Source organism: Phalacrocorax aristotelis, chromosome 5 (assembly GCF_949628215.1).
Source record: "Phalacrocorax aristotelis chromosome 5, bGulAri2.1, whole genome shotgun sequence".
NCBI lineage: Eukaryota > Metazoa > Chordata > Aves > Suliformes > Phalacrocoracidae > Phalacrocorax > Phalacrocorax aristotelis.
In genome coordinates, this window is record NC_134280.1 from 33,010,852 (window position 1) to 33,037,447 (window position 26,596).

General features: G+C 39.4%; 1 protein-coding gene across 4 annotated transcripts in view; it reads left to right on the forward strand.

The window, feature by feature from the left end:
• HECW2 (HECT, C2 and WW domain containing E3 ubiquitin protein ligase 2) overlaps positions 1 to 26,596 on the forward strand; it is a 171,816-nt gene that overhangs the window by 60,779 nt on the left and 84,441 nt on the right. Inside the window, exon 1 of one of the 4 annotated variants that reach the window (XM_075093896.1) lies at positions 22,699 to 22,797. The exons of the other annotated variants lie outside the window; for them this stretch is intronic. Within the exon in view, the coding sequence (XP_074949997.1) occupies positions 22,758 to 22,797 (40 nt within the window). The 5' untranslated portion in view covers positions 22,699 to 22,757. Of the gene's footprint in view, positions 1 to 22,698; positions 22,798 to 26,596 lie in introns of those variants that run through there. 4 annotated transcript variants of the gene reach the window in all.

Sequence of the window (26,596 nt, forward strand, 5' to 3'; positions counted from 1 at the left end):
CTGATTTATTTATTTATTTATTTACTAAAAAGTGCATGTGGATTTTTTCCAGATTTCTGGTTTGGTTTTGTTTGGGGGGGTGGTGGTGGTGTGGTGTATGTTTGCTTTTTTGGTGTGCGTGTGTTTTTTTAAAAGGGGGGGTGGGGGGAAGAGTCATGAATGAACAAATACTTTGTAGAAAACACTGTATTTTTTAAAACATGAATTCACCATAATGTTCCTAGTATACTCCTCTGCAGTAACTTCTGATCTTTTGTTTTTAAATGCAAGAAGTTGAACTTAACTGTAGAAAAATTCTACATAGCTCTACATAGCTAAATTAATGCTAAGTTTTTCTAGAATTTTGTATTTTAAGGAGTGTTTTTAGAGATATGTGCAAGTTTGCTGGTTTGCTGGTACCATACTCCTGTCTTCCTTTGCTTCATCACTGTGTGCAGCCAAAATGTGATCTGTTTGCTTGTGGAGGGACTGTTTTTTTACAGAGGGTCTTATTCTTTTCCAGTGTATGCCTAAGGATTACCAGAAGAAAACTGTGTGTGAGGGACACAGCATGTTCTGTGAAGGCAAACATCCTTTTTCCTGACTATTTCTGGTTTTGTACTGTCTGAACTCTTTAAAGTGTCAGTAGTGCTTCCTGAACAGTCTTGTTCATCAAGTTGTGTTGAAGCAGCTTTCTAGCTCCAGAGGCAAGACGTGTGGGTAATGGAGATAACACGTCTATAAAAGCACAGAAAGGTGTCCCAGTGACACTATACGCAAGGGAGGAATGTTATTTCTGAGTCTTTGCTCTTCTTTAGGTAAATCGTGCATGAAATGTTGAAATTGTAAAATCTGAAATATAGGTTTATCATTTCGAATTCAGCTTTAAGCTTTGCCTTGAATGGGCTTCTCATTTCATCTTCATGACTGGCTATGAGGTTTGTTACTTAGAATTGATGAGGTGTGAACAAATTCAGAGAGGAGGCTTTTAAGTAGAGGTATTGTACCTGTTCTTCCTCTGAAAAGTAAAGGTAAATTTTCAGTCTTTCTGTCCTTATGAGAAGGAAGGAAGGAAGATGTCTGTTCTCTCAATTTTAAAAAATTATTTATTTTTTTTAAAGAACTAAACTAGGGTTTAGACTGAAAACCACCTTAATCTTTTGAAGTGGTAGAAGACTACAGAATTTATCAAAGACATTTTGCATCATGTTAGACCCATGAAGTTTTCTTGTCCAGTACTGACTCAGCTTCTGCTATAATTAAGAGGAATCTGAATCTTTCTGTGGCAAGAGTGGTCAGGCCCTGGAGTCCTGTAGTGAGTAATGCTGCAGAAAGTATTGGACCCAGTTGCAATCAAAAAACCAAAATGGATATTCAGTTTGAAGGGACTGTAAGACATCCCAGTTTTCTTGCCACTGTGTTATTGTAGCAGCAGGGTACCAGGACTTCTTGGGAAGTGAGAACTGTTGAAGATGATGAGCAGGTGGACTCTCCACTGCTTGTGGGATGCTGAGGGAAGTTGAAACTTGATGAGTTTTGTGGGTTGCCATGAAGTCTCAATTTTAAAGAAATCAGAAAGTATGAAATAAAGCACAAAAAGTCAGGAGAACCCTACATTTGGTTTAAATAGATTAACTCCCATGGCCAAATTGCCCAGGTTGGCCTATTTTTGTCCTAATTTACAGAGTCCTAGTTATGAGATGCGTGCCCTTATTCTAGAGATCCTTAGCACATTTAAAATGCTGGCTATCAAAGGTCATTATATTTATTTCCATCAACTGCTTTTCACAGGCTGCTTGGCTTTTTGTTATACCTAGTGCATGGATCCACAATTGCATTATAAAAACAAAACAAAAATCAAAACAGAAGGAACTGATGCAGAGTTATATAGGGCAATTTAGATAGGATCTAGGTTTATACTAAGCCTCCTAGGGTAATGGAGTTTGGAGCCTTTCCATTTCAGGTCAGACAGATTAAAAAGAAAAAAGCTTTCACATAAACTGCCTTTAATACACTTGAAATAGTGGCTTACGTTAGACAGAGAGATTAGAAAATGTTAAGATACTTTATTCCCAGAAGACTTCTGTGTTCTCCATTATAGAAAACATACAAAGTAATGACTTCATTATCTTCCAGAAAAGCCTGATTATTCACTTGAGTTTTTTTCCTTTCTGTTTGAGCAACATGAGTACTTTCTGTACTTAAAATCTCAGCAGTACTGTTACTGTCTGTTGACTGCTTACTAGACATAACAGTAGTAATTTGTGGTTACTCCTCATTTTGGCTGCAGCTAAAGTCTGCAAACCATGGGCTTGACTTTCCGTATAGGTGTCGGTCTTTACCCAGCTGACTCCATGGTGGAGTCTTTGGCTTAGGCTTCCAGGAGGCTGGCATTGTGCTGGTTGTCATCAGCCACCGGGGATTTGGGGGGTTTTTATGACATCATTTGAATATCTAAGCACTATGGTGGTCGTGTTCTCTTCAAAAAATAAACAAAGGACCTAGCTGTGACTCTGAAGCTCAGCAAGAGCCATACCTGTGCATGTTGAGATGTTGGTGAAAGTCCCACTGGAGATGTATGCTTAAGTAATACATATAACAAAGCAAAATTCACAGTCAACGATAAGTAGGATTACAGAAGAGAACTTGAATTAATGTTGGCCTGCATCTGGGATTAGCGCTAGTCTGTCTTGTCTGATGTGGGTATTTGTGATAAGCAGAAGTATGTGGAAAAAGCTTCCATGAAATACCTCACTTGCTAGTGACTTAGTAATACTTAGGGAAAGGCCACCTCTTGAGTGGGCTAATGAAAAGTGCAGGCAGTCTAATATAGGAATTGTATCCTAAAATCACGTGCAGCGAGGCTTACAGTGATTTAAAAAAACAACAAAAAACCTGTTACAAACCAAGGGTCATCAGAAGCTTTCCCTCCAGGTACTACATTTCAATTTTATTCTTTCCTTTCTTCCTAGATCCTGACCCACATGCAAAGCTACTTCTTCCCTAACACAGAACTTGGTACTTTCTTCTACTCAGTTGTGAGCTAGTAAATTTTTCTCAAAAAAAATCATTGTACGGACAGTATAATACCTCCTTTTTACTGCAAAAGTTAGAAGACATGAATTAGAAGGTGCTTTCTCTATGTATTTTCATTTCATGCAGCAGATACTGTAAAAGATATGCTTACTACATTAAAATGCACTCATTATATTTGTTTTAAGAGGAGGAGGATTACTTCCCTTCTGAAAAATAAAAACAAAACCTAGAATCTTGTAGGATGATATTTATGTCTTGAAAAAGTTCAAGCTGTGACAGAGAAAGTGTTGCCAGAACATTCGAACTTTTCAGTTAATTGTGTTTTTTAAGTTTTTGAGATATCCCGACCTAAAAACTACCCAAACGTAGCTGCGGGGAGGACACCTTCAGCTGTGGTGGTGGTATCTTTCTACTGCAGGAGGTTTTGACATGACAACATTTACAATCCTTTGGACAGAAAGCAGTGTTCTCCCCACCCTGCCTTTTTGATGTAAGTGGCTATTCCAGCAGATGGAAAGATAACAAATAAAAATACTGGATAATGGAAAAGAATGTACACTTCTGAATTTGTAATATTCCTTTTTACCGTAGAACTGCCTTGTGTTAGATTGGTTTGTTTATTTGTTTGAAGGAGGTTGGCTTTCATTTTGATTTTTTTTTAAAGATGTTTGAGCTGTTTTCTGTCATCAAATCAACATGGCATACAGTGTTTTCAAAATAATTTGGGAAAAACAGTTATTCCAAATTACTGACAACTGGATTGAAAAGGTAGTTACATTAATTCATCTATTGATTTTTTTTTTTCATTTAAGTAATAGCTTATGGATTAGTTTTGCATTATGCACAGTGTTAGAATTCCTCCTGTAAATTTTTAATGAAGTTCTTGGCTCCTTCATGTGCCACAGATTTATCAATGACTGTAAGAATCTGAATTAATGGAGAAGTGTTATAAGCTGAGTGTTAAATACAATATGTTAAGGATGTGACTGATATAGTTAAAACCAGTGGCACATAAAAAGATGAGGAACATACATACTACGACTCTGAAAATAACACTTTATTGGTGGATGTGTGTAATATAACTTTTTAATATATGCTGATACTGGATACACAGGTTCTTAAATTATAACCAGAGGAAGTTACTGAAGGTATTGATCTTGTTAAGCCTCCTTTCCAGGCAAAGCTCATCAAGATGTGTCTTGCAACTTATGCTATTGGAGGAACAAAAAAGATCAAGAGAGTGGCCAGACCTGACCATCTTAGAGCTTCTCTGGTATGGAAAAACTTTCTGCTGGGCCTGAGTGGTACCTAGCCCTTGTACAATTTGTCAGTTTGGCATAACAGAGGTACTGATGTGGGGTGACGATGCTACAAGAGTGCTATTAAACTAACTGTGCTTAGCTGGCATTTACTCCTTGGGAAAAACAAAGCTTACAAATGTCTGCTTTGGCAGCATTTCTTGTCTCTTTGCCTAGCAGCTCCCAGGACTCCATCGCTGTCACTCTGGTGGGCAGCCAATTCCCAGGCTACCAAATCCTGTGTTTCAGAGCTTTGTTTCAAGATCTGGTCAAACGCTATTCATGAGATCTGCCTCTTTTGTCTAGCAGTCATTTGGAGTTAATGTCAAAGTGTTCAGTTGTATTTCGAGTCACTATCCATCACTAATGTGTCATTAGTCCTTTACAGTTTATAAATATTAGTAGATTCATTGTCCTTGTCATTCCTGCCCTGACCTTGGGAATAAATTAATCCTTTATATCCCGATGTGCAGTAATGCAAAAAATGAACCTAAAATTCCCATAAAAATAACACAGTCATTTCCCAGGTACTGTAGTAAGGAGAAGAGGAAAAGATACTACAAAGATTCATTACTTTGCCTGGAAGAGAGAAGCAAGATGTGTACTGTGAAGTAATAAGTGAATGTAAAGGAGCTTATTTTGAAAATTTATAGTATATTCAAAATAACTTGCATAGTTATGCGGATATATAAGATATTGTAAGGGAACTGGACAAAGGATACTAACTCTTAAAAGAGATATTTAAGAATTCAGTTTCAGCTTGATGTCTTCTTGCATGTCACTGTTAACATCAAGTGCTTTTTAACTGTACGCAGAAGAAGGTTTGATGGATACAGGTCATCAGTTTCTAGTTTTCTTACAGGAAGTGTGATTAGAAATTCAGTTTCTGCTTTTCCCTGACAATAATTCTCTGGTCTTTGCTTTTCAGTTGCCATTAGAAGTTTTCGTTATTGGATATGGTATGAACTCTCATGCTCTGTGAAATGCTTCCTTCCTTGAGAATTTAAACTTTATCTGATGGTCATAAATGTGGTTCACATGAGAGGAGTCTCACTTGGGAATAATTTTTGACAGATTAAAACTTGAAAGCTTGGACCTAGTAGGTGTCATCTGTGAAGAGCACTAAGAATTGAAGGCTTTGCAAGATCAGGATCTTAATCAATGTTTTATATTTGCAATCAAATGTGGAAGCACTTTATTGCATATGAAGCCAGGTAAACCTTAAATGGATTTGGCTTTATAAGATAAAACATGCATAGAAAAACACTATAATGCAATAGCAGGCACATACCGTTGTCACTGAGATAAATATCTAGTAATGACCTCATAAAAAAGAAAAAAACCACCATCTTCCTATGTTCACTGTAGCTTAATTTCTATGTAGTTTCATGCATGACATAGTTCAGCAGATGGTAGCCTGCAGGGAGAGAGAAAATTTCAGTTCAGCAAATTTTTCAACTTTAGTGTCTGAATTTTAGTAGTCTTACAGAGAGGCAGTTGCTTTCAAGGTACTGAATAAGGATGCAACAATCTACTGAAGTCAACAATGAATAAGATTTTAGCAGTTATTGATGGGGCAGTACTTTGTGTACAGACAACAATATTTTCTTTGATGTGTTCTTTAACTTCTAAATTATTTGAGCAACAGGGTGAAAAGTGTGTTGTCCAGTTTGCTTAAAAAAAAAAAACAACAGAAACCAACAACAACAACAAAACAAACCCCCAAAAACCCTAAACAAAACACGTGATCTGTTTTCGGCAAGTAAAATCAAAGACAACCCACCTGACGTGAGTGGCGTTTCACCAAATGATGTGGATCGCTTTATGGCTGTTTTTGTCCATTGGGCTAGACATTCTGTGTCATTAGCACATAAGATTTCGATTTTGAAAAGCAGTCCTAATTGCAGCACATTTAATTGAGTACAGTCCTTCTCCCCTGCTCAAGCAGTTAAATAAAAATTACTGCCTTTCAAATTAGTGTAGATTACTGCCTTCGGTGCTCCTATTTACTGCCCATTGGCTGAGCAGAGCTAAGCCGGCAGAGCATTTACTGTCCCAAGAGTACAAAGAGCTCTATGCTAAATCAGCATCTCAAACGCGATGAGGAAGATCCGCAGGGGTAGCTGCAGGGAGCCTGCAGGAGTGAGAGGGACTGTCCTGCTCGACTGCAATGTGCAGCAGTGGCCCCAGCAGAGAGGGTGTGATGGGATGTGATTTGTTGGCTGCGGTAATAGGAGCGCACATCTGATCGTGCTTTTTGTAAAGACGCATTTACACTCTGGGTTTACTTGTATTGCTGGGAGTAGCTGAGTTGGCGAGCCTTTGTTTCTAGTTGTGTTTAATTCTAGGGTCTGTTCTTTGCTTGCAGACTCCCACGGAGTAACTGCTAGGAATTTAAAAGAAATCGTGGAAATGTTGTTATCTGTAGGTGTGCTTTCAAGATACTTACACAAATTAATAAAGCTTCTTTGCCTTTACTAAATCTACACAGTTTTCTGGTCCTTTTTTGCTGTCGCATGTTAACACTGCGAGAGAGGAAGCTTTTTATCTCTGAGGTTTCATGCTAAAAAGTTAAATAAACAAGACGTTTATCTCTCTCTCTTTTTTTTTTTTTAACTTCTAGTGATTATTTTAATTGGCTTGATTTTTGGCACTGGTAAAATGATACTGCTTCTAAAGAATTGCAACATGACCTTTGCGTTTTCTTTTAGCTTTGGTCTCATCCAGTTTAATCTGCAGGGCCATTTAGTACTTGTCATAAGCAGCATTTGGCTTCACCTGCTCTCATCTTCATGATATGAGCTTAAAGATTTTAGACTAGAAGTAACTATATCAGCATCCTTTTTGTTTAAGAGGTAGATACTAACCCTGAAGAAATAATCCATCTCATTGCATAACTGATAAAGCGTATGTGTGAAGAGAACGATCTAGGCAATATATGGGGGGAAAGAAGCCCTTCCGTTACACTGATTATGATCCGATAGTGCTGAGGACAGGTTAGCAGTTTTTCTGGTTGTTATGGAAAAACTCTGTTTATACTGTCAGTGCACTACTCTGGAGTTAACTTATCCTGAAAATTCTAAATTCTGTTCTGCTGAAGTAGATTGCAAAAATCGTGGGCAATCTTCCGACCTCCTTTTTCACTCTTTTGCATCTACTGCATGAGAGGTAATGAAGAATAGATTAGGAAGATGCTGTCACTTGGATAATGTCTTTTTACTTAGGATTGCTGTGCAGTTAGCCATAGTTCATCAAGACTTTGTCATAAAATACAATTTTAATTTCCAGTGAAAAACAGTCTTCAATTTAGCTAGGGCATGAATGACCAATTACTTTGAGGTAGGTTATTTGGTACTCAATAATATTTACTAACATCTTGGTAATCTTGTAGATATGTACTCACCAGAAACTCCAATTATTGTGAACAAATTGAAGCTATGGTTGGGTAGCTGGATGCGAAGTACATTAATCTAAAGACCGCATTTGGCTAAAACTAGTGTGTTGTGATTCTTTAAAGATGATAAGAGCCTGTTAAAAGTATTTGGTTTCAAAAATAGTGGAGCAGGATGATCTTGCTCTTTAGAGGTCCCACTTGCTCACTATTTATTAATTACCACTTAGCATAACTCCAGTTCACTTAGCATTACTCCAGTTCTTTTTTTGCTCAGACGAAGGTTGAGCAATTTCATTTTGAGAATTAATTTTCTGCTCATAAGCTGCTTGTAGGGGAGTAGACAGGGATCGGCGACTGGAAGATCACGGGATGTGACGGAAAGATAGACTGCTCCCCATAGGAGTGGCAGGAACAGGAAGCGCAAGAGCTATATAAGCGTGTGACGCAGCTAAATAAACGGACATTTTGTATCCATCATATTGATGTCTGTGCATCACTGTCCCCAGGGTGGGTAGAGCCCTGTGTCCCGGAGATATGCGGCCCAAGATAAGTTCTCCTGTAGAAGCGTACAGCTACAGCTGCTGTTGTTGTTGGGTGTTGTTTTTTTTTTTTTAATCCATTGGTCTGCATTGAGTGTGGGTTTTTTGTTGTTTTTCTCCAAATCCCACTTCTGCTCCTTCCACCCAGTTTCTTTTCATTGAAGGTTCTGTGGAAATATGTCAAAATTTAGGTGTAGGAAATTCTGGGTACTGTAAGCAAACAAACAAAAAAGCTAATTTGGAATAGGAAATGATGACATTACCCCCTCTCCCCCCTTTTTATTTTTGCTTCTCTTGGTTTGGGGAGTCTGTATACATCTTCTCACTTCATCTGTTTCTGCCTTTGTACTTCTCCTTGTTGTGTTTTTATATGGTATTTGTTCTGTTAAGGTGAGGAGGGATCTGAATGGGAAAAATTATTAAAATGATGAAGTGGAAACTGCCTTGCCCTATAGAAAACTAACACCTCCTCCCTCCAAAAAAACCACTGACTTTCAGTATAGTTTTGGGATGCATCTAGTTTGTTTACAGTTCTCTTTTGGATACTTGCTGATCTGACATTGTGCAGCTGACTGCTTTGTCTAGTGGAGCATGGCAGGAGGCACTGTGAGGCTGCTCCTCCACCGGCCATCTGCAGATCTGGTCGTTATAACTATTAGCTGCAATGTGAAACTGTGTCATTAAAAGAGCAATTGGGTCTCTGCTTTCCTGTATGAGATAAAAGCTTTAAAACAATGAAATATTTTTAAGGATGTTGGGACTGGCTTAACATGCCAGAACTTGTGTATGGTGAAGGAGTTAGTGGATTGCAAAGGGGTCGTGCTAAGGTTTGGAAACCTCTTTGCCAGACCAGATAAAGATGACAAATTCTATAGAGGCATCAAGGAATATTCTGATACAGAGAAGTCATCAAATAGAAGAATGAAGTCCAAGGCAATCAGCCAGAAAGACTGAACAGACACTGATCTAAACTGTGAAGACTGTCAAGAGTAATGGAGAAAATGAGAAGGAGGCACAGAGATTTTTGTGTTGACTGAATCTCTGAAGAGTGACTTTGTGCGGCAAACTCAGGGTGCAGTTTCCCTCCATTGTGAGCGCCCCAGTTGATTGTTTGTCCAAGAGTGGGGTGACGTTGAAGAGATTGCCTCTCAGAACTGCTGCTGATGCTAACATGTTCTGGGAGATTCAATACCACTTCTGGACCATGCTACATTTCCCAAAGCTGTATGTGTATCTGGAATGAGCCTCCCAAGTGAAAGAAGAGGCTGAGCACCTTTGCCAGCCTAGCACGTGTATGTATTGTCACTTGGTAAACATGTAGCCAAAGGCATCTGTTCAGCACTGTCATGCTGCTGTTCATGTCTAATGGACAATGGCATAGGAAAGTTTTAATGAAAAATTGCCTTTTTTTTTTCACTTAATGACTGAGAATACTCCAAATACTTGAGTATTGGGTGTTGGACTAGATGACCTCTAAAGGTCCCTTCCAACCCAAACCATTCTGTGATTCTGTTTGAGTCATGCTCTTTGTGCTTAACAAATATGTGAGAATCCAGAGAAGGGCAAAACCAAATTGTAATAACTAGTATTTCATGAAATCTTTATTGTTTGGCAAATCGATTTTGCATTTGTTCCTGTCATGATTTCAGATATTCAGAAACATGAAACTCTGTATGAGTGGTTCTTGGAAAGGTTGTAAAAAGGTTTCTGGTTTTTTGCTTTTGTTTTCAAAGAGTTGAGCTTTTCCAAGACAGTGCGCTTGATTACATTGCTGGAGATCCTTGAAGGTAGGGACTGCTTGTTTTCTTGTCCCTGGGTGATGACCTCCAGGTAGGCAGCATCCCCAGAGCTCTGTGATGAGGTGATTCTGAGGTGCATTATGCATCTCACTGACAAGGCTTCATCTCAGGATGTATAGTTTGACCATGGACACTATGTCCCTGGGGGTAAGCACCAGAGATCTGAAATAAAGTTCTTGTGGGGCATAATGGCAATAATATTTTAATTTAAATATTGGGGGATTCAGTACACTATTTCAGGGAAGGTTTTTTTGTCTCTGCAGGGAAGAAAATCCAACAAAAGCCACTTTACCTTCCTGATTAGCCATAGTATGTTACTTTTAAAGCAGACATAAGGAGAGTTATGATGATGGGAAACAAACATTGTATTTCACAGAAAATATTTCACGTTCTTTTAGAACTTCCTCCTGCTCATTTCTTTAGAAACCTAAGACTTATTTATCTTATTGTGTGTGTGTATTGGATGAATTTCTTCCAGGATGTGTTGGCTCATTTCCTTGAGTACTTCTAAATTTTCTGATTTTTTTTTCAGTCACAACAGATAGCTGAAAAAGCTTTAAGGAAATGAGTCAATCTCCTGAAATAAGTTGCTTACTGAATAGAGGATACTGTGTTTGAAATCATAGACGCCCTTGATAGTTCTGTGGATACTAGTTTACAGATATTCTCTGAAAATCTATCCATGTTTCAAAAGGATTTGGGAGAAAATATCTCGAAAGAGCATCTGAGCTTTGCTGTTAGAAATGTTGGGCACGTTTCCAGACTCCCAGTTATCAGTGCAAGAGAGGTGGGGATGGGGAAGTGACAGGCAGAATCTCTAATGCAAAATTAAGAACATCGCTGAACTTGAGTGTAAATTAAGAGGAGTAATGTAAGGATGCTGAGTTGAGGACTACTAAGCTTTCTTAAAACAACATTCTGAAATCTGAAGGCTGCATAGGCGATGTGCTTCTCTCCTTACTTCATCACTCTCAAACAATTTGCATTCTGACTTTCAGGAGGCCTTTCAGATGGCATCCTGTGTGTCCTGCAGTCACCTAAAGCCGGTGCATTTGTTCTGTGATGAAAGGCCCAAGACCTGGCCTCGCTGGCTTTGGGGCTGCAGGAGTCCCAGCAGGCAGCTGCTCTGCATGGGGCTTTGCTGAGTCACTGCACTGGCAACTGACTGGAATCCTACATAGTTAGTTTAAAAATAGGTAAGAGGACACCATTTTAGTAACATGTCTTATGCATTAGGTAGGCAAGGCTTCGGGATTTTCTTTGCTTCTCAAGAATTATGCAGCAACTCGGGGACAGAAATGAGGAAGCCAGCATCAAACGTCATGATTTGGGATTTTCTCTCTGATGAGCCAATCTAAAAGTAAAACCAGATGATCCTGAATTTTTAAGTAGTTTGACATCTGGATCTGGATCTGAACTTTGAACCTGGATGCAGCAGTAATTAGCCAGCTTGCCATGCTTTAGTGTATTACACAGAAGGTCCTTGGTGCAAGCAATAAATACCACATCTCCAAACAGATGACATACGCTGTCGGCTTTTTAGGCACTCCATAAAAATCTGAACGCATGCAGATCACAACAGAGAGAAGAAAGCACAGAGTAACCACACAGGAATTGACCCTGTTGGTATGTGAAGTGTCTCAAAAAAATGAGAGACAGATAAATGCAGATATGAAATAAAAATCCAACTGTGATGCTTTACCTAGAAGTTTCCTTCTCTGCACCCCACCCTGCAAAGGGAGGGAGTTGGAAGATGGTGCAGGTCTCTGCCTCTGGTTTTCTAGTTGTTGTCAGTGTTTGTCCATGACTTGCAGCCATGAACAATGGACTTGCTACATTTCTCTTGCTGGACCATGTGTTGGCCGTGGTAGTTTGGTACTTTGATTTAATCAGCTTTTTATTATGATCTCTAGGAGTGAATTAGCAATATGTATTAGGAGTTGCAGCTGCAAGTTCCAAAGCAATTTTGTCCTGGTGTTCAATGCTCCGAAACCGTTTCTGAAGGGGAAGCACAGGTATTTCTTAGTTATTCTGGAGAGGGTGAAATGGGAAGGGGGCAGGGGAACCAACCTACCAAAAACCCCAAAAAGCAACTATGATTATGAGCAGTTGTAAAGCAGTCCTTGTTCACAGTATTGAGGATTTAGGATAGCGATGTCTTTTTTTCCCCTCCATTTTTGGGATATTTACAGAAGAGTATCATGCTATAGCTGTTACAGTTTCTCTCCAAGTCCTTATAAATATTTCTAACTTTCTGTGCTTTCCTGACTGCTTCATTTTTGTAGTTAATTTTTTATTTAATCCTTCCGAGTTCTTGTGGAGGTGGCAAGGTTGGGGCTCTGCGATCACAGGGGGAGGGAACGGGTGCTGCGTTCCTCTTAGGAAGGGCAAGCAAAAGGGCAGAATAGTCATGGTTTAAAAAAAATAAAGTACTGCATTAGTAGAAGTGTACCTCTTGAAGAATCTGAAGAAATTATTGATTGTAATGTATTTGGCGGGAATGCCGGAAAGAATCACAAAGAAGCACAGGTAGGAAGGGACCTCAGGGATCATCTAGTCCAACCTTTCTAGGAAGAGCACTGCCTAGACAAGATGGCCCAGCACCCTGTCCAGACGACTCTTGAAGGTGTCCGATGTGGCAGAGTCAACCACTTCCCTGGGGAGATTATTCCAATGATTGACTGTTCTCACTGCAAAAAATTTCCCTCTCGCGTCCAATCGGCATCTCCCCAAGAGCAACTTGTGTCCATTCCCCCTTGTCCTCTCCATGAGACTCCTTGTAAAAAGGGAATCTCCATCGTCTTTGTAGTAGGAAAATAGTACTTGTAGAAACACAGTACTGGATGCAGGATTGACTTGCAGGTCAGCATATATACCTGCTTGCAGCTCCAGGTTGAGGAACAGGGGATGGTATCCAGAGTGTGGTAGTGAAAATGAGCAAAAGTAGATGGCTGCAGCCACCATGACAAACTGCGGGGCATGTTGTGACAAAAAGGGTTTGGTCTTCTGAGCAGAACTGAGAAAAACCTGCGAATTTCTGTCAAGTAAGCAAGCCCCAAGCTGCAGTCCAAGAGAACCTGAATCAGGTCAGGGACGGTACAAGTATGCAGGCACCGTCACAGAAGTGAACAAATTAGATTTCCTGTGCTTGTATACCTTGCAAAAATAGCATCTTTGAAAGTGTATGTGCAAATTTAGAATGTGCTGCATTCCTGGATTATTTTGGGGTTATCCTGTGTCTTCTTGAATATTAATACAATGTATAACCACACTACATTGTTTGGTGGAAATGGCTGAAAAAACCATTATGTGCTTCTGAGAAGTGAACTAGGTCAGACTTCAGTCATATGCTCATCCAAAAATCCCTTCTCCTGGTGTCTACAGTGTTTTCTTAATTGTGCTGTTAAATTTGCACTGTCAGCATGCTAGTGCCAGATCCCAAAATGGGATAGTCTGTGTTCGCAGGTAACCAATGACACAGAATATAAAATTGTACAAAAATGCAGTAACAACAGCTCTGCTGAAAATCATGCCCCAGGGATTCAGTTCATAAATTGTATTAACAAAGTTTTCAGGATCAGAGCTCATTGGATGAAATTGTGCATCGTTATATGTAATATAACCAATCTGAAAAGGATTTTTTTTTTGTTTAAGAAAGTGTTTTTATATACTTTTAAAGCCATAGGTTTCTTTTGTGTTGTTTTTGTATATTGCTTGCCTCCTTCTTGGGTATACCCTACCATACTGAGTAGTGCTGGCTCTTGTCATCTACCAAGAAGGGAATAATACGTGTCTTGAGGACATTTAGAATGTTTTATTTCAGGTGCAACATTAGTAGTATGTGCTTAGAGATGATTTTTCATTTCTTATAGCTTTGTTGAGCTTCATAATGAACTCAGATTATCCTATACAATGTATTTATTCTGCTAATTATTAGTAGCCATATCAAATCTAAAGAGAATCCGAATCCTTACATCAGAAGCAGGAGGTAGGTAAAAGGAGGAATCTGGTCAGAGCTGAGCGTACAAAATACTTCTTGCAATGGTAAAGCATCTCAGCACATTTGAAGTCAAATAACAGCAATGGCCTCATTAGTATTTTTTAAAATATTATAATGTTTAGGTCTACTTCTATGCCAGTTCAGGACAAAGTTTTTGGAATAAATTCATTCAGGTGAAGAGACTGTAAAGAGCCTGGAAGAGCTTTTAAGCAATGGAAAATCTCCAAGATGAGGAATCTGCCATTAGATCTTGCCATCATGAGGCACTGGGGGGCACATGGGAAGTGTAACTAGCCAGGAAAATATGTGGTAATGGTGACAAAGGTAGTGAAGGACAGAGTGATTCAGCGTATTCCTTTAGTAGCCTTCCTTAGCACTCTGCTTGCATGGATGTGCTCTCTTTATGCTGACCTATTATTTTTCTCTAGCTGTAGGTTTTCCACACTGTTATTTATCAGCCAGTTGGATGCCTTAGCAAACTTACACATATATAAATAAAACAGGACGTTGCTGTTTACTTAAGCCAGAGGCTATGTGGTTTGTAGAAAGGAAAGGAGAAATTGCTTATGGAGAGATATCCACAATATCATAGTTAATGGGCTAACTCTTTAATAGAGGTACGAGAGGGAAGCACTGATGCCTGTTTCTACCCTGCGTTAGAGCCTGTATTCTTGGGCTGTTTCCTCTTTTTTGTTCATGGGTTTAACATTTGGTTCAGATTACTGAAAAGTTGAAATGTGACAGAAGTGTATTGTTGAAGTATTTTTTTATATTCCAAACCAGCAAGCTCTCTGACTTTCTAATGAATTCCCTAAGAAACCTCTTACTGTCAGATGACAACAATAGACTAGTTTGCATTCCTGCTTAAACTGTTCATAATATTGAAGGTAAACTTAAAAAATAACAGCTGTTAAGGGAATATTAAATCCCACAAGATCCTTAAGAGATTTGTGCTGCAGAGACATATTTATTGACAACTTTTAGAAGCTAGAAGGATTTCTAGAAGGCCGTGAGAAATCACTTGGAACTGGCAAGGAAAAAACCCATATTTTTAGAAATGTTTTGGTACTAGACATGAGAATGGACTTAAACACTGAGAATGAAATGTCATCTTATATTGTGATTGTCAAAAGGCTGGAACAGATTAAGAATAATATTGATCAGACAATGTCAGAAACTGCAAGCAATAATCAAGTGCAATCAAAAGCAAAGCTGAGAAATCCAGAGGCAGTCTTTCATCTCCTTTCAGTGATGAATCAGTTTTCTCCACCCAGTGTTGAAGGATACCACATTGCTAGAGATGCTTGTGCCATTGCAATAGTTCCAGGGTTCAAACCATCAACCATCTGAGAAGGCAAAATGCAAACTAACCTCCTGGATCCCTAGATTTCAGCTGCTGTATGTAGGAAAACTCCTTTTTTCTAGGCATTTTATCTGCTCTGTGGGTATACTGCATGTAGGGCTTCATGTTTTAGCTCTTTGTCCCTAGCATAAATAAAACTTACTTCCTCCATTCTGCCTCCGCCCCCCGCCCCCCCCCCCCAACCCCAAAAAAACCCCAAAAAACCAACCCCAAAACCCAAACCCAAACAGGCTAAACAAACACCACGTAAAATGGGGGCTAAAAATGCAGGAGTGATAGAGCAGTTAAATGAACCTCCACAGGACCTCTGCAGAGTCCGCCTGGCACTGGCTTTGCCCCTTGCTGATACATTCCAGGAAAGAAAGTGGAGCTTTGGGAAACATGAAGGTGGGACTTTACTGTTAAAAGCAAGACAAAACCACCCAACTAGTTGGACGTAAAAGCAGCTAATGGATCATCCTGTGCAAAGGCTGGGTCAGCTTTGTGGATAATGCTGGCTCTGTGGCTCAGAATGTTTTGTGCTCTGAGTTCTACATCCTTGCCAATGATGAATTAATTTTTTTTTTTTTAAATAAAAAGTCTTATGGAAAACCTTCAGTGATTCTGTCTGGAACCTTCACCTGCACAAAAAGCCCCTTGCCATAACTGGTGAAGGGTATGCATATGTGGGCAGTTAAAACACTTAAGTTGTTTTTGTGGTTACACCTGTTCTCTGTGGCCATCAGCAGAACATACCATCTGGCAAGGGAGTGCCTCCTTCCTCTTACAAGCCTGAGAGCTCTCCACAAATGAGATTTCAACTCATTAGAATACTTTATGCCCATATGGGGACTTAAGAAGAAATACATACCTTTTATCTCTTGTACTTTCTTATGAGTTGCTTATGATTTGTTCAGTTCTAGAAAAGAAATATATTTACTGAACTTAGCCTTTTTGTTTGCTTTCAATTTGCATATATACAAATAAAGATCTTTTCAGAATTATTACATATACCTAACAAATATGTTTGTGCCTGCAGCTTTTTCATTGAAAGTTATGATATGAATTGGGGAGTAGAAGTGCAAGCTCTTGCTGAGTGACACAGCTTTTGTGCTGATGGGTTCCTTTATTTTCATGAGTGAAGATTGCAAAGTTACTTTTCAGGTGTAGCTGCGTACAGTTGGTTAGTGTTTGTCTGTATCTCCACAGGGCCTGAAAGGTCTTGTCAGTCAAGATACTGCACATACAGTTCTTGATCTGAAGTGATTGAGCTCATCCTTTGTGCTGTTATAAATATTTTTGAACACTTGCTAAAATGTAAATATTTCTGCCAGTTATATGTCTGTTAGAATATGAATGGGAAAAAAAGTACATCAAGTGGATAATACACCAGTGAATTCAGGTCAGTTTTTGTAGAAGATAATTGCAGAAATTGAGCAATTTGTGTCACTTGAGTAAGTTAGAATGGGGCTTTTAAAAATAATTGCTGATTACTGTGCTCAATAACTAGTTTGGGTTTCCCAGCAGTTCTGGGGGTCATCTCAGTTGAGGTTTTGGACTTGATAAATTTATTAACCTGAAAACTTTATTAACAAATTACAGTTTCTTACAATATATCATCATCTCAGTTTTAGGACTGGAGGATGAAAAAAGGAAATAAGCACAATACTTGCCAAAAAGCATTTGCAAAATTTATGTAAAATTTTAAAGTACTCACTTATCATTATTAAGTTGTAGGGCATGGGAAATTGGATGGCTGCTGCTAATCAGGGCAGGAATGGCTCCTGTTAATCAGGGCGGGAAGTTTGGTAGTTTATTATACAGGTGATAACAGGCTTGATACTTGCCTTAGATACTTTTTAGGGTAATCTAAAAACCTTACCACTGATAAATCTTAGATACTTTTTAGGGTAATCTAAAAACCTTACCACTGATACGGTTTCCGGTAATAATGTAGTACCGGTGCTACTGTAAATCCCTTACAAAGTGGGGTAGGTTATTCTGCTGCATCAGCGGTTGGAGGAAAAAGGAGGAGAAGGATGGATGAAAAGGAAAGAAGAAAACTAGAAAAAGTTCCGTGCAAGCTTACAGTTCAGTAATAGCAAATATGCTGGTAATAAATTTACTCTGCTTCAAGGGCAGCTAACATGAGGCATCTTGCAACATGTAATCTGAAAAAATGGTGAATACTCAAGCCTAATGTTTCAGAAATTACCAAGTACTTGTTTGCTGGTATCTGATTTTAAAATTTAGTAAATATAAACAGGAGACACTTGTAACTTGTTTCAAAATACAGTTTTTAAATAGCTTGTGTATGTTTTAAAGATCTCTTCTAGCCTGTTGTGCTACTTACTCTTGCATTTCAGTGATGCGTATAATGTTTAAAGGGCAGATGTACATTTCATAATGATTCAAAATGGTGTTTTATTTTTAGATTTGCAAACAAACAAAAAAAGGTAAAAATAGCACACAGTCATCTTGACTCTATTTTAAGGCCTCTTGGTTATGGCAATTGTGTTTGCTGACAGTTCCACAAGAAAAACCTCTTTTTGAAGGGTAGGTCGGTTACTGGAGAGTTACATGTGGAATAAAGCATACTTAAGGTTAGCTTATGAGCTAGTAATGGTTCTCAAATGAGCATAAATTTTACTGAAACTAAACCCAGAAGGTATCATTACATCATTCAGTCTGATTTCCCATGTATTACAGGCCACTCAGTGCTTTCCAAACTTTAGCTGGCCTGAATATTCCAGTTCTCAGTACATTAAAATATTTACCATTGTCCAAGAGCAGCAGCAGACTGAATTATAATAATGATCTTACTGCAGAGGAGGAATTGTTCCAAGCGCATTTCAGGGCTATGAAGAAGGGAAAGGAACGGGCTTGTTGACCCCAATGGTAGACTCAACAGGTCTGCTATAACCATCTGGCATTTCCTGAAGTTATTAGCACTGTTTCTACTTCGGAAATATTTGATCGGGGGGAAAAAACCAAATCCCAGCCAACCAACCAAAAAAACCCCAAACAAGCCAAAAAACCCCAAAAACCACACAGACACACACACAAAAAAACCCCAAAAAACCCAACCACAAAGCAAACCCCATAGTTTCTCTGGTACCTTTTGGCACTGGCTGCTGGCATAGATGACCAGATGCCTCTGGTCCATAAAAAAACCCAGCATGAAGGCCATGAAATAAATGACTCCTCACTTTTTTCACTGGCTGTGAGATTACATACAATCTGTACCAAGACAGCCACACCAGAGAAAGCTGTCTCTGTAAGTGCAGCTGCAGTAGCAAAATTGTGCTTTTGTTGGTAATGTTTATTTACCAACAGAATCTATCTGGGGGCAGGATAGGCTATGTTGACAAAAGCACAGCTTTGCTGGTATCATGTCTTTCAAAGCAGGAATACTTTGTTATATTTTCTTGTTTTTCTGGCAAAGACTTGAGATGGGAATGTGGTTGCAGATAAAAGCGTGTGCCTTTTATTCTTGGGGAGCTGCAGTCCTCTTCTGTGTGTGGCTCAAGCAAGCTCAGCAGCTCATACGCTGGCAGCAAACAGGTGCTTATCTGACACCATATAATGGTTGCGGTCAAGAAGGAAAATTATGAAAAACATTTGACAATGAAGTTAGTATGGCAGATTAAATATGACACAGAAAAGCTCAGATACAGTTTTTTGTTGTTATTTAAATTTAGCTCTGACGCTATTTACCCCCAAAAAGACCTTGTACAGTTAATTAGGAAAAAAGGCTTGTGTTTCTATATCTGCTCAACAGCCCTGTCTCAGAAAAACAGGCCTTGAACACAGAGGGGTTGGTTTTTTTTTTCGTTTTGGGTTTTTTTTTTGGACTTGCTACCTTTAAAAGCAGGAGATAATCACCTTTAGGCTACAAGGTTGTGCGAGTGTTAGGATGTGTTTCGGGATATGGTGGGGAACTGCATATCACAGAGAGGAGCATATTGAGAAGGAGTTATGGTTGCCCTGTGAGACACAGTGAAGTGCTTAAAAAAAACAACCAACTAACCAAAAATAAAATCCAAAATATTTCTGAAAGTGTCAAGGGTTATGCTACAGGAGAGAGGCAGAGTCCCCTGTTCCTCAGTATATTGCTTGCATCTTTGCTATCCTCCTATTCTCTAATCTTTATAATATGATAGCCACTGTGTTAGTCTGTTAGTTAGATTATAATTGTAGCCCACAGTCAGTAGCCAACTTCCAAACTGTTCCCTGCCTGGTGGCCCCTGCTTTTGGCTTTTCCCATGAGGAACAGGCTGACTCCATCTTCTGCAGATGTCAGTTTCCCCAAACCATCAGCAGCTGAGATGGTTGTGAGTTGACGTGAGAGGTGGTGCAGGTCTTTCCTCAGCTGCATGATGCTTCCTTCAGGAGAAGGTGGAAGCATTGCCCATGCTATATTTACTGCCGCATACAGCCAGCTGGGCCTCAGTGAACTAAATGGTAGGTGATTTACTAGCGTTTTGCAAAGATGTTTCCACAATATGATCAAGTATCTAATGGTCTTTATGACTAAGGGTGTGTGGTACTGTCAGTTTATTCAGTGTTGTTATCGAGCTTAATTTTTTGTCTAATAAAAACTTGCCATTCTCATAGCATCCGGTCTTTTGTGGTGTGTTGCAGAAATACCCAAGCATTGTGTATGTGTGCTGTGTAGGACGTGGCTTCCAGGTGAGCCCGGTTGGTGAGCTCTTGTGCCGTGGGGCTGGCACGTATGTGAAACCTGAAGGGTAGATAGGAACAAAATGCACATTGCTTTATGGAGGAGGATTAATAAGATTTTCAGGAAAGGGGTTAAGCTTGAGGTCGTTTCCTTCCTGTTGCTATGCTTTTGAATTTTTGCCAGTGAGATGAGTGAAATGATTTATTTTTGTCTTTGAATGCTTTGAATTTCAATGATGTCTTTACTTTGAATACGGAGAAGTGGAATTCCACTTTATTCCTGCCATTGTATTGTGTCATATGTCTGAAAAAATTACTTGTATTTTTTGCAATATCTTTGCATCCTGCATTCTAGTTAACTAATCCTTTGAGCTGCTGCTGTGCCTTGAAATACTACGTTGTGTGAGGGCACATGGAGATGCTCTGATCCCCACCTTGAAGTTAGTGTACATACAGAAGGGAAAAAATATAGTAGTATAATTCTTGAAAAAGAACGAAATAGTACATCTTATGGTCAGTGTCAGAATAAAGGCTGTGTATGAAAATGACAGCAAGGATTTTGCCACTCCATTAATTTAAGCTTCAATAGCAAAAAGGTTTCCTTGTTTAGTGTTTGGATGGGGTGTATGGTACAGCTTCTACCTTTGCCCTGCTTCTGCAGCTGGAGTGAAGTGTTAGAGAAATACAGCTTATTCCTGATCATCCTGTCAGTCACGGGTACAAAAATGAGTACTTGCTTTTGCTGTTTAAAGTAATAGAGTGCACTAAATGTCAGCAACATGATATATGTGGTACGCAGGGGGTTGTGGAGGGCACCTGAGGGAATGCGAGTGGAGTCTTTCCTCCTCTTGCCCACAGTGCAGGGGCAGCAAGTGGAGGTATGTGAACCTTAATTTTGGTTGTGCAAGGGAACGAATTGCTGCTGTGCAGTAAGGAACAAATACCTCCCTGCTTTTTTTTGATCCTGGGCCATGATATTAAATATCTGAATATAGATGATGATGATCCTTCACTGCTAATATAGCAGGACTGTGTCACCAGAAGGCCAGTATTTGTGTCTAGGCTGGAGTTCAGATTGTCCCTCTGCAACCTCCAGCAGTGCACCATAACCTTCAGGTAGAGCCCAAACAGTGGCTTCTCTCCTGTGTGAGGCTATTGTACCTATTGTAGCTGTTGTACCTTTCTCTGCCTTATTTTTCTGCCCCTGCTTTTCTGAGCTGAAGATTTGTGTCATATATCTCCATTACTGTCCAAGTCTTCCAAAGTGATACGAAGATTAAAGAAATTTCTGATAGCATGTAGTAGGATCTAGTAGCTGCGTAGGTAGCTTTTAGGACTGTCCCAGAATTTAGTTCGTCTCAACTTTTTTTGGGGTTGCTCTGTCGGCATTCAAGGGAGAACAGTTTCCAGCCATTTAGTACGCAGCAGTGTTTTGTATTTCTCTTGGAGTAGTCCAATTCTGATGTTTTTTCCCCTCCTGTCCTTTGAAAATACAGTTGCTAGAGGTGCTTGTGCAAACATAAAGTAATACAGTAGCTTTCAGTTTTTCATTAGCAAAAAGTCTATCTTAATTTCTTTGACTAGAAGCATTTTTTGGAAAGTCTTCAAGCTGAGTATGAATAAATAGTCCTGAAAGAGGGTTCCCCCCCCTGTTTTTTGTTATCTATTACTAGGAAAACAAAGATTGACTTTGAGAGCTTGAACCTAGTGCTCTACAAGGGTACAGTTTCACGAAACTTGTGGTGCAAAGGGCTCGATCTGCAGACCATGGACCAGATTGCAAAGATACCTTTAGGTACCCTTTTTGTTCTTGCGGTACTGGGGCAATTTTGGCATGGTTTGGGTCCTTTCCTTAAGTTGAAGGAGTTGTAAGTCGGCTGCCAGCATCTATCAAGAGGCTTTTGAGCAGTCAGATACTCTGGCAAAACAGAGCCTTGTCCGAGCCCCTGCACTGAGGTGGCATTTACCAACCTGAAAGAGGAGAGGTAGTAATAGCAGCTCTCTGCCACCTGCTTATCCTCCTAAAATAAATGGATTTGTGGGGAAGTCATGTGGGAGAGCGAAATACTGAGTAAACAAAAGCTAGCGCTTCCAGTGAGACTCTGCTGTGCTCGTTGCTGTGGTTGCCTTGCTGTCATTTCTAGGATTTAATGATCCTCCTGTTTACATCAGACCGCCCCACGTTGCGGGGCCGTGGCCGTGCCTTGGAATCCTCCCTTGGACAAGGCGAGGAAGGAAGTGGAGGGAGGATGGGGCTTCAGCATCCTGTACCCTTTGGAGGGGAGTGGCTGCAAATAGCTGAGCTTGAAGGATGAAATACTTTATATGTTTTAACACAGGCTGTCTGAACCTAGATAAACCCTTGATTAAAGGAGAAGAGACAGACGATTGTGTGTAACTGCTAGAAACTGCCGGGGAGTTTAAGAACATCTTTCTAAAACCTGTTCCTTCAAATGAAAAGAGGAAGGGAGAGGACAGACCTGCCTTTTGGAGCTGAGATTATGCAACAGTGCTAACACAGAGCTAAAGCCTCCAAACTTGAAGCTATACGCTTCTGGGTCCAGAACGCAACATCTGTAGAAAATACTGCTTGCGATTGGGAACAGGGATGCTATTTTCAGGATCCATCCTGTAAAACATTATTTTTTTTTTTATTCTTCAGTTTGTAATTGGGCTCTGATGGAGGAATGCAGTTTAGGATCCACAGCCATCCTTTGGAATGGCCAGGTAAGGCTAGAAAGTGCAACTAACTGTTGATCTTTAATTTCAGCAATGTATTGCATATGCTAGTGCTGTCTTCCCACAAGAAATGTTTTGGTTCCACCAGAAAGCTTGTGAACTGTTCACAGACTGAGATGGGGAATTCTGAAAATCACAGAATGTAAGCTGTATGTAGTGGGTTAATACTTGTTTGTACAGTAGTAACCAATATGTAGTGTATTTTAAATGGGTTGACATAATGTCATTTATTATAATGATTGCTTGCAATGGAAGCTTTGCATTGAAATTGTTGATTTACTTACTGGCTTTCCAGAAAAGGAATGAGGCCTCAGGCGATAAAATTTGTCTTCTCCTTTAAATGTGTCCTGATCCAGTTTTCAGTAGCTTTTAAACATATTTTGAATATAAAGGAAATATTGATATCGTTCATTAGTTCAGTAAATGTGCTACTTCTTTAATGATTACCTATGGATTTTCTTTTTTTTAAAAAGTGTTTCTAGAATTAAAATTATTAGAGGTTACCAAAGTGAAAATATTGTACAACATTTAGTGTTACAAACTTTCCCAGTCAGTTGCTCAAAACCCACAGTAAGTACTCTTTGGAATGTTCTTAATAATCTTACATTTTGATGACAGTCTGTTTTACTGCTTGGAAGCCTGTACTCACGCCAAAAAGTGGAGTGTGCTTACTGGCACTTGGACTGTGGTTTTGGAAAGCAGGCAGTAAAATGCATGTAAATCAGATTTATATTTTACATTAGAAATGCTGTCCTACAGATCTCCTGATGGTTGGCTCAAAATTAAGTTCAGAAATATCCCCCGATGCAGATTAACTACAAACCTGTGAGTTTTAAAAACTGAGTGAAATGACAGAGTAAAATAGAGGGTGATCATTCTTAATAGTACGCCTGTGAGAGAAACCAATGATTGATGAATCTCAGCTAGAGACAAAACTATACGTAGCCTTGCTATCTACCAGCCTTCTAGCTCCTCTGGTACATACTGTAAGAGAACACCTGACAAGGGAAATAATAGATGCTTTCTAAGCTTCCCCAGGCTGAGTAAAAACACCCCTCTTAATAATTGGATGCATTGCCCCCATAATTTTCAGTGCCCAAGAATTTATGAAAATTAACCTAAAATGCTAAGTAAGTCAGCAGTTTGACAATCTGAACTTAATTTAAAATTTTAAATTAAAAATAAACAATAGAAGCACTTCAAAAGATTTTGCATGAAACATCTTCCAGAAAGGGATGAAAAAGCAGAGATTGGGATGTAAATCCCAAATGAGGATAACAAAATTATGCAGGGATACAATGGTGTTACCAACATGATTGATCTTTTCTTAGCTAAGCTGCACAGATTTTTTCAGAGCTGTGAGTTAGAATACCCATATATGGCAGCAAAAGATGAAAATTGTAAAATTGTGTATAGTTAAAACCATTCAGTGACATCCGGAATCTGTTAAGCATTATCTTCTCTCTGAGCTCTGTGTATAAGCATCTTTATGTTACAGAAAAGAGACCAGTATGCAAAAGGGTGAAGCTCTTAGATCGCTATAGGTTAGCAGTTGCTTAGATTGCCAGGTTGGCTGGGGCTTTAAGCAACCTGGTGTAGTGGAAAGTGTCCCTGCCCATGGCAGGGGGGTTGGAACTAGATGGTCTTTAAGGTCCCTTCCAACCCAAACCGTTCTGAGAATCTATAGGGAACTTTTAAATTTTTTCTTATTCAGTAAGTAATCTGTGATGTTTCCACACGAGGAGTTTGTGACTTCTATAATGCTTTTGTATTTGAAGAATAAAAATCCTTTGTGTTCACGGAGGCAAGCTTTTTATCATGTAACCTAACACTGCTGACCACAGAAACTGGGAACAGATGATGAGCATTGGTTTGCATGTGTCCAGTCTGTGCACTGGGACTATTAGGCTTGTTTCAGGTATTAACTGGTAGCTGTTCTTGCTTTTTAACTGTTTTAGAAAAGACTCTATCTTATTGCTTGATTGAATCTATGCAAGATCATGCTGTAAGGTGGTGGATTTCAGGTTGCTTATACTTTTTCCTAAGACAGAAATAGTGAAAGCGATAATACCCAAAGAACAAAGCATGAGCTCCACAGAAGCCTCCTGACCCCTGATGTCAGATACTGGCTTAGCAGGGCTCTCACCGCTGTCTCCTGCAACATCCTTGTGCAAAACTGGGCGTAGCAGTTGATAAACCAGATGGTTCTGCTGTCATTCAAAGGAACCTCAACAGACTGAAGAAATGGGCAAACAGGAATGTCATGAAGTTCAAAGCGAAATGCCAAGTCCTGCCCCCGGGGAAGAATAACCCCTGACACCAGGACAGGCTGGGGGGTGACTGTCTGGAAAGCAGCTTTGCAGAAAAAGCTGGAGGTGCTGGTAGACAAGTCAAACAAGAGCCAGCAGTGTGCCCTGGCCACCCACTGGCATCCTGGGATGCATTAGGAAGAGCCTTAGCCAGCAGGTTGAGGGAGGTGGTCCTTCCCTTCTACTCAGCGCTGGTGAGACATATCTGAGTGCTGCGTCCAGTTCTGGACTCCTGGTACAGAAAAGGCACGGGCATGCTAGAGCTTCACAGGGCTCTTGCTCTTTCATCGGCATAATTTTGTTGTGAAAACTAACTCTGTAAAAATGATATCTTCTTCTTTCATTGCACTCTTCATGCATTTATCCAGTACTTCTGCATGGCTTTTCACATAAGATAGCCATACCGAACTGACACATACCAGAGGGAGCTGCATCCCATTCACTGTCACATCAGGGCAGAGCTGCGGACACAGGTGGAGAGCTAGCAGTGCTGACGTGGAGAGCACAAACTGTGGGTATTACAGATGCCGCTGGTATCTAACTTACATTAAAGGGTGTTGTAATGACAGTGAAGCCTGAAAGTGGAAAAAATATTAGTTCAGTTTTTAATACCAGGTTTGGCTGATTGCTTAGCAGTTAAATAAAGAAAACATTTTTACTCAGAACACATAATTTCAAGGAGCACTAGTCAGTGTGAAGTTCCAAACAGTGATATAGTTATTACTACCCAGTTTTTATTGTAGAACATATCTCACATACACTGTTTTGTGCAGGGGTTGTAGCTCTGAGAAATAAGTTACTTTCTGTAATATTTTGTGTCTAAGAATTATTAAAGATAGAAATTTCTGTGCATCTTACATTGTTTTATTTCTTTCAGAAGTGTAGACTCAGTGGACAAGATACCAATGCAGTAAGACAGTATTTTGTTGCATATTTTATGCGTTGGGAAAGGATATTTATATCTACTCTTTGGCCCAGATTCTGGAACAGCTGCCAGTTTCACAAACAGCAACAATTATCAGCTAAAAGGGGACTAGAACTTCTTAGAATTGAGGTTCCATATGGAATATATATATATGGTGTGTGTGTATACACACATACATACATGTGTATGTTTTGGGGAAGAAGAGAGATGAGGTAGTGGTAATTCTGAGACTGCTTTTTGTGCTCTCAAACACTTTTTTTGCACAGTTGAATATTACAGAGACTCATTGTTTAACTGTTTGTTATTGCAGAATTGTTAAGTAAATTTTGGCAATATTGTGTACTTGAATGTTTTGGTGCTATTTGATATTTTTTTTGCTGTTCAGTTTCTTTTTTTAAAATCCATGAACTGATGTTTGAAGTTATTTTCCATATGCATTAGTAATGTTATTTTTTCACCCCTATGTGAATAACGTTATAAAAGTAGAAAAAAAATCAGCTGTTTCTGAAGAAAATCAAGGCTGTCCAAAATAAATTCTGTAATTTAACTCGAT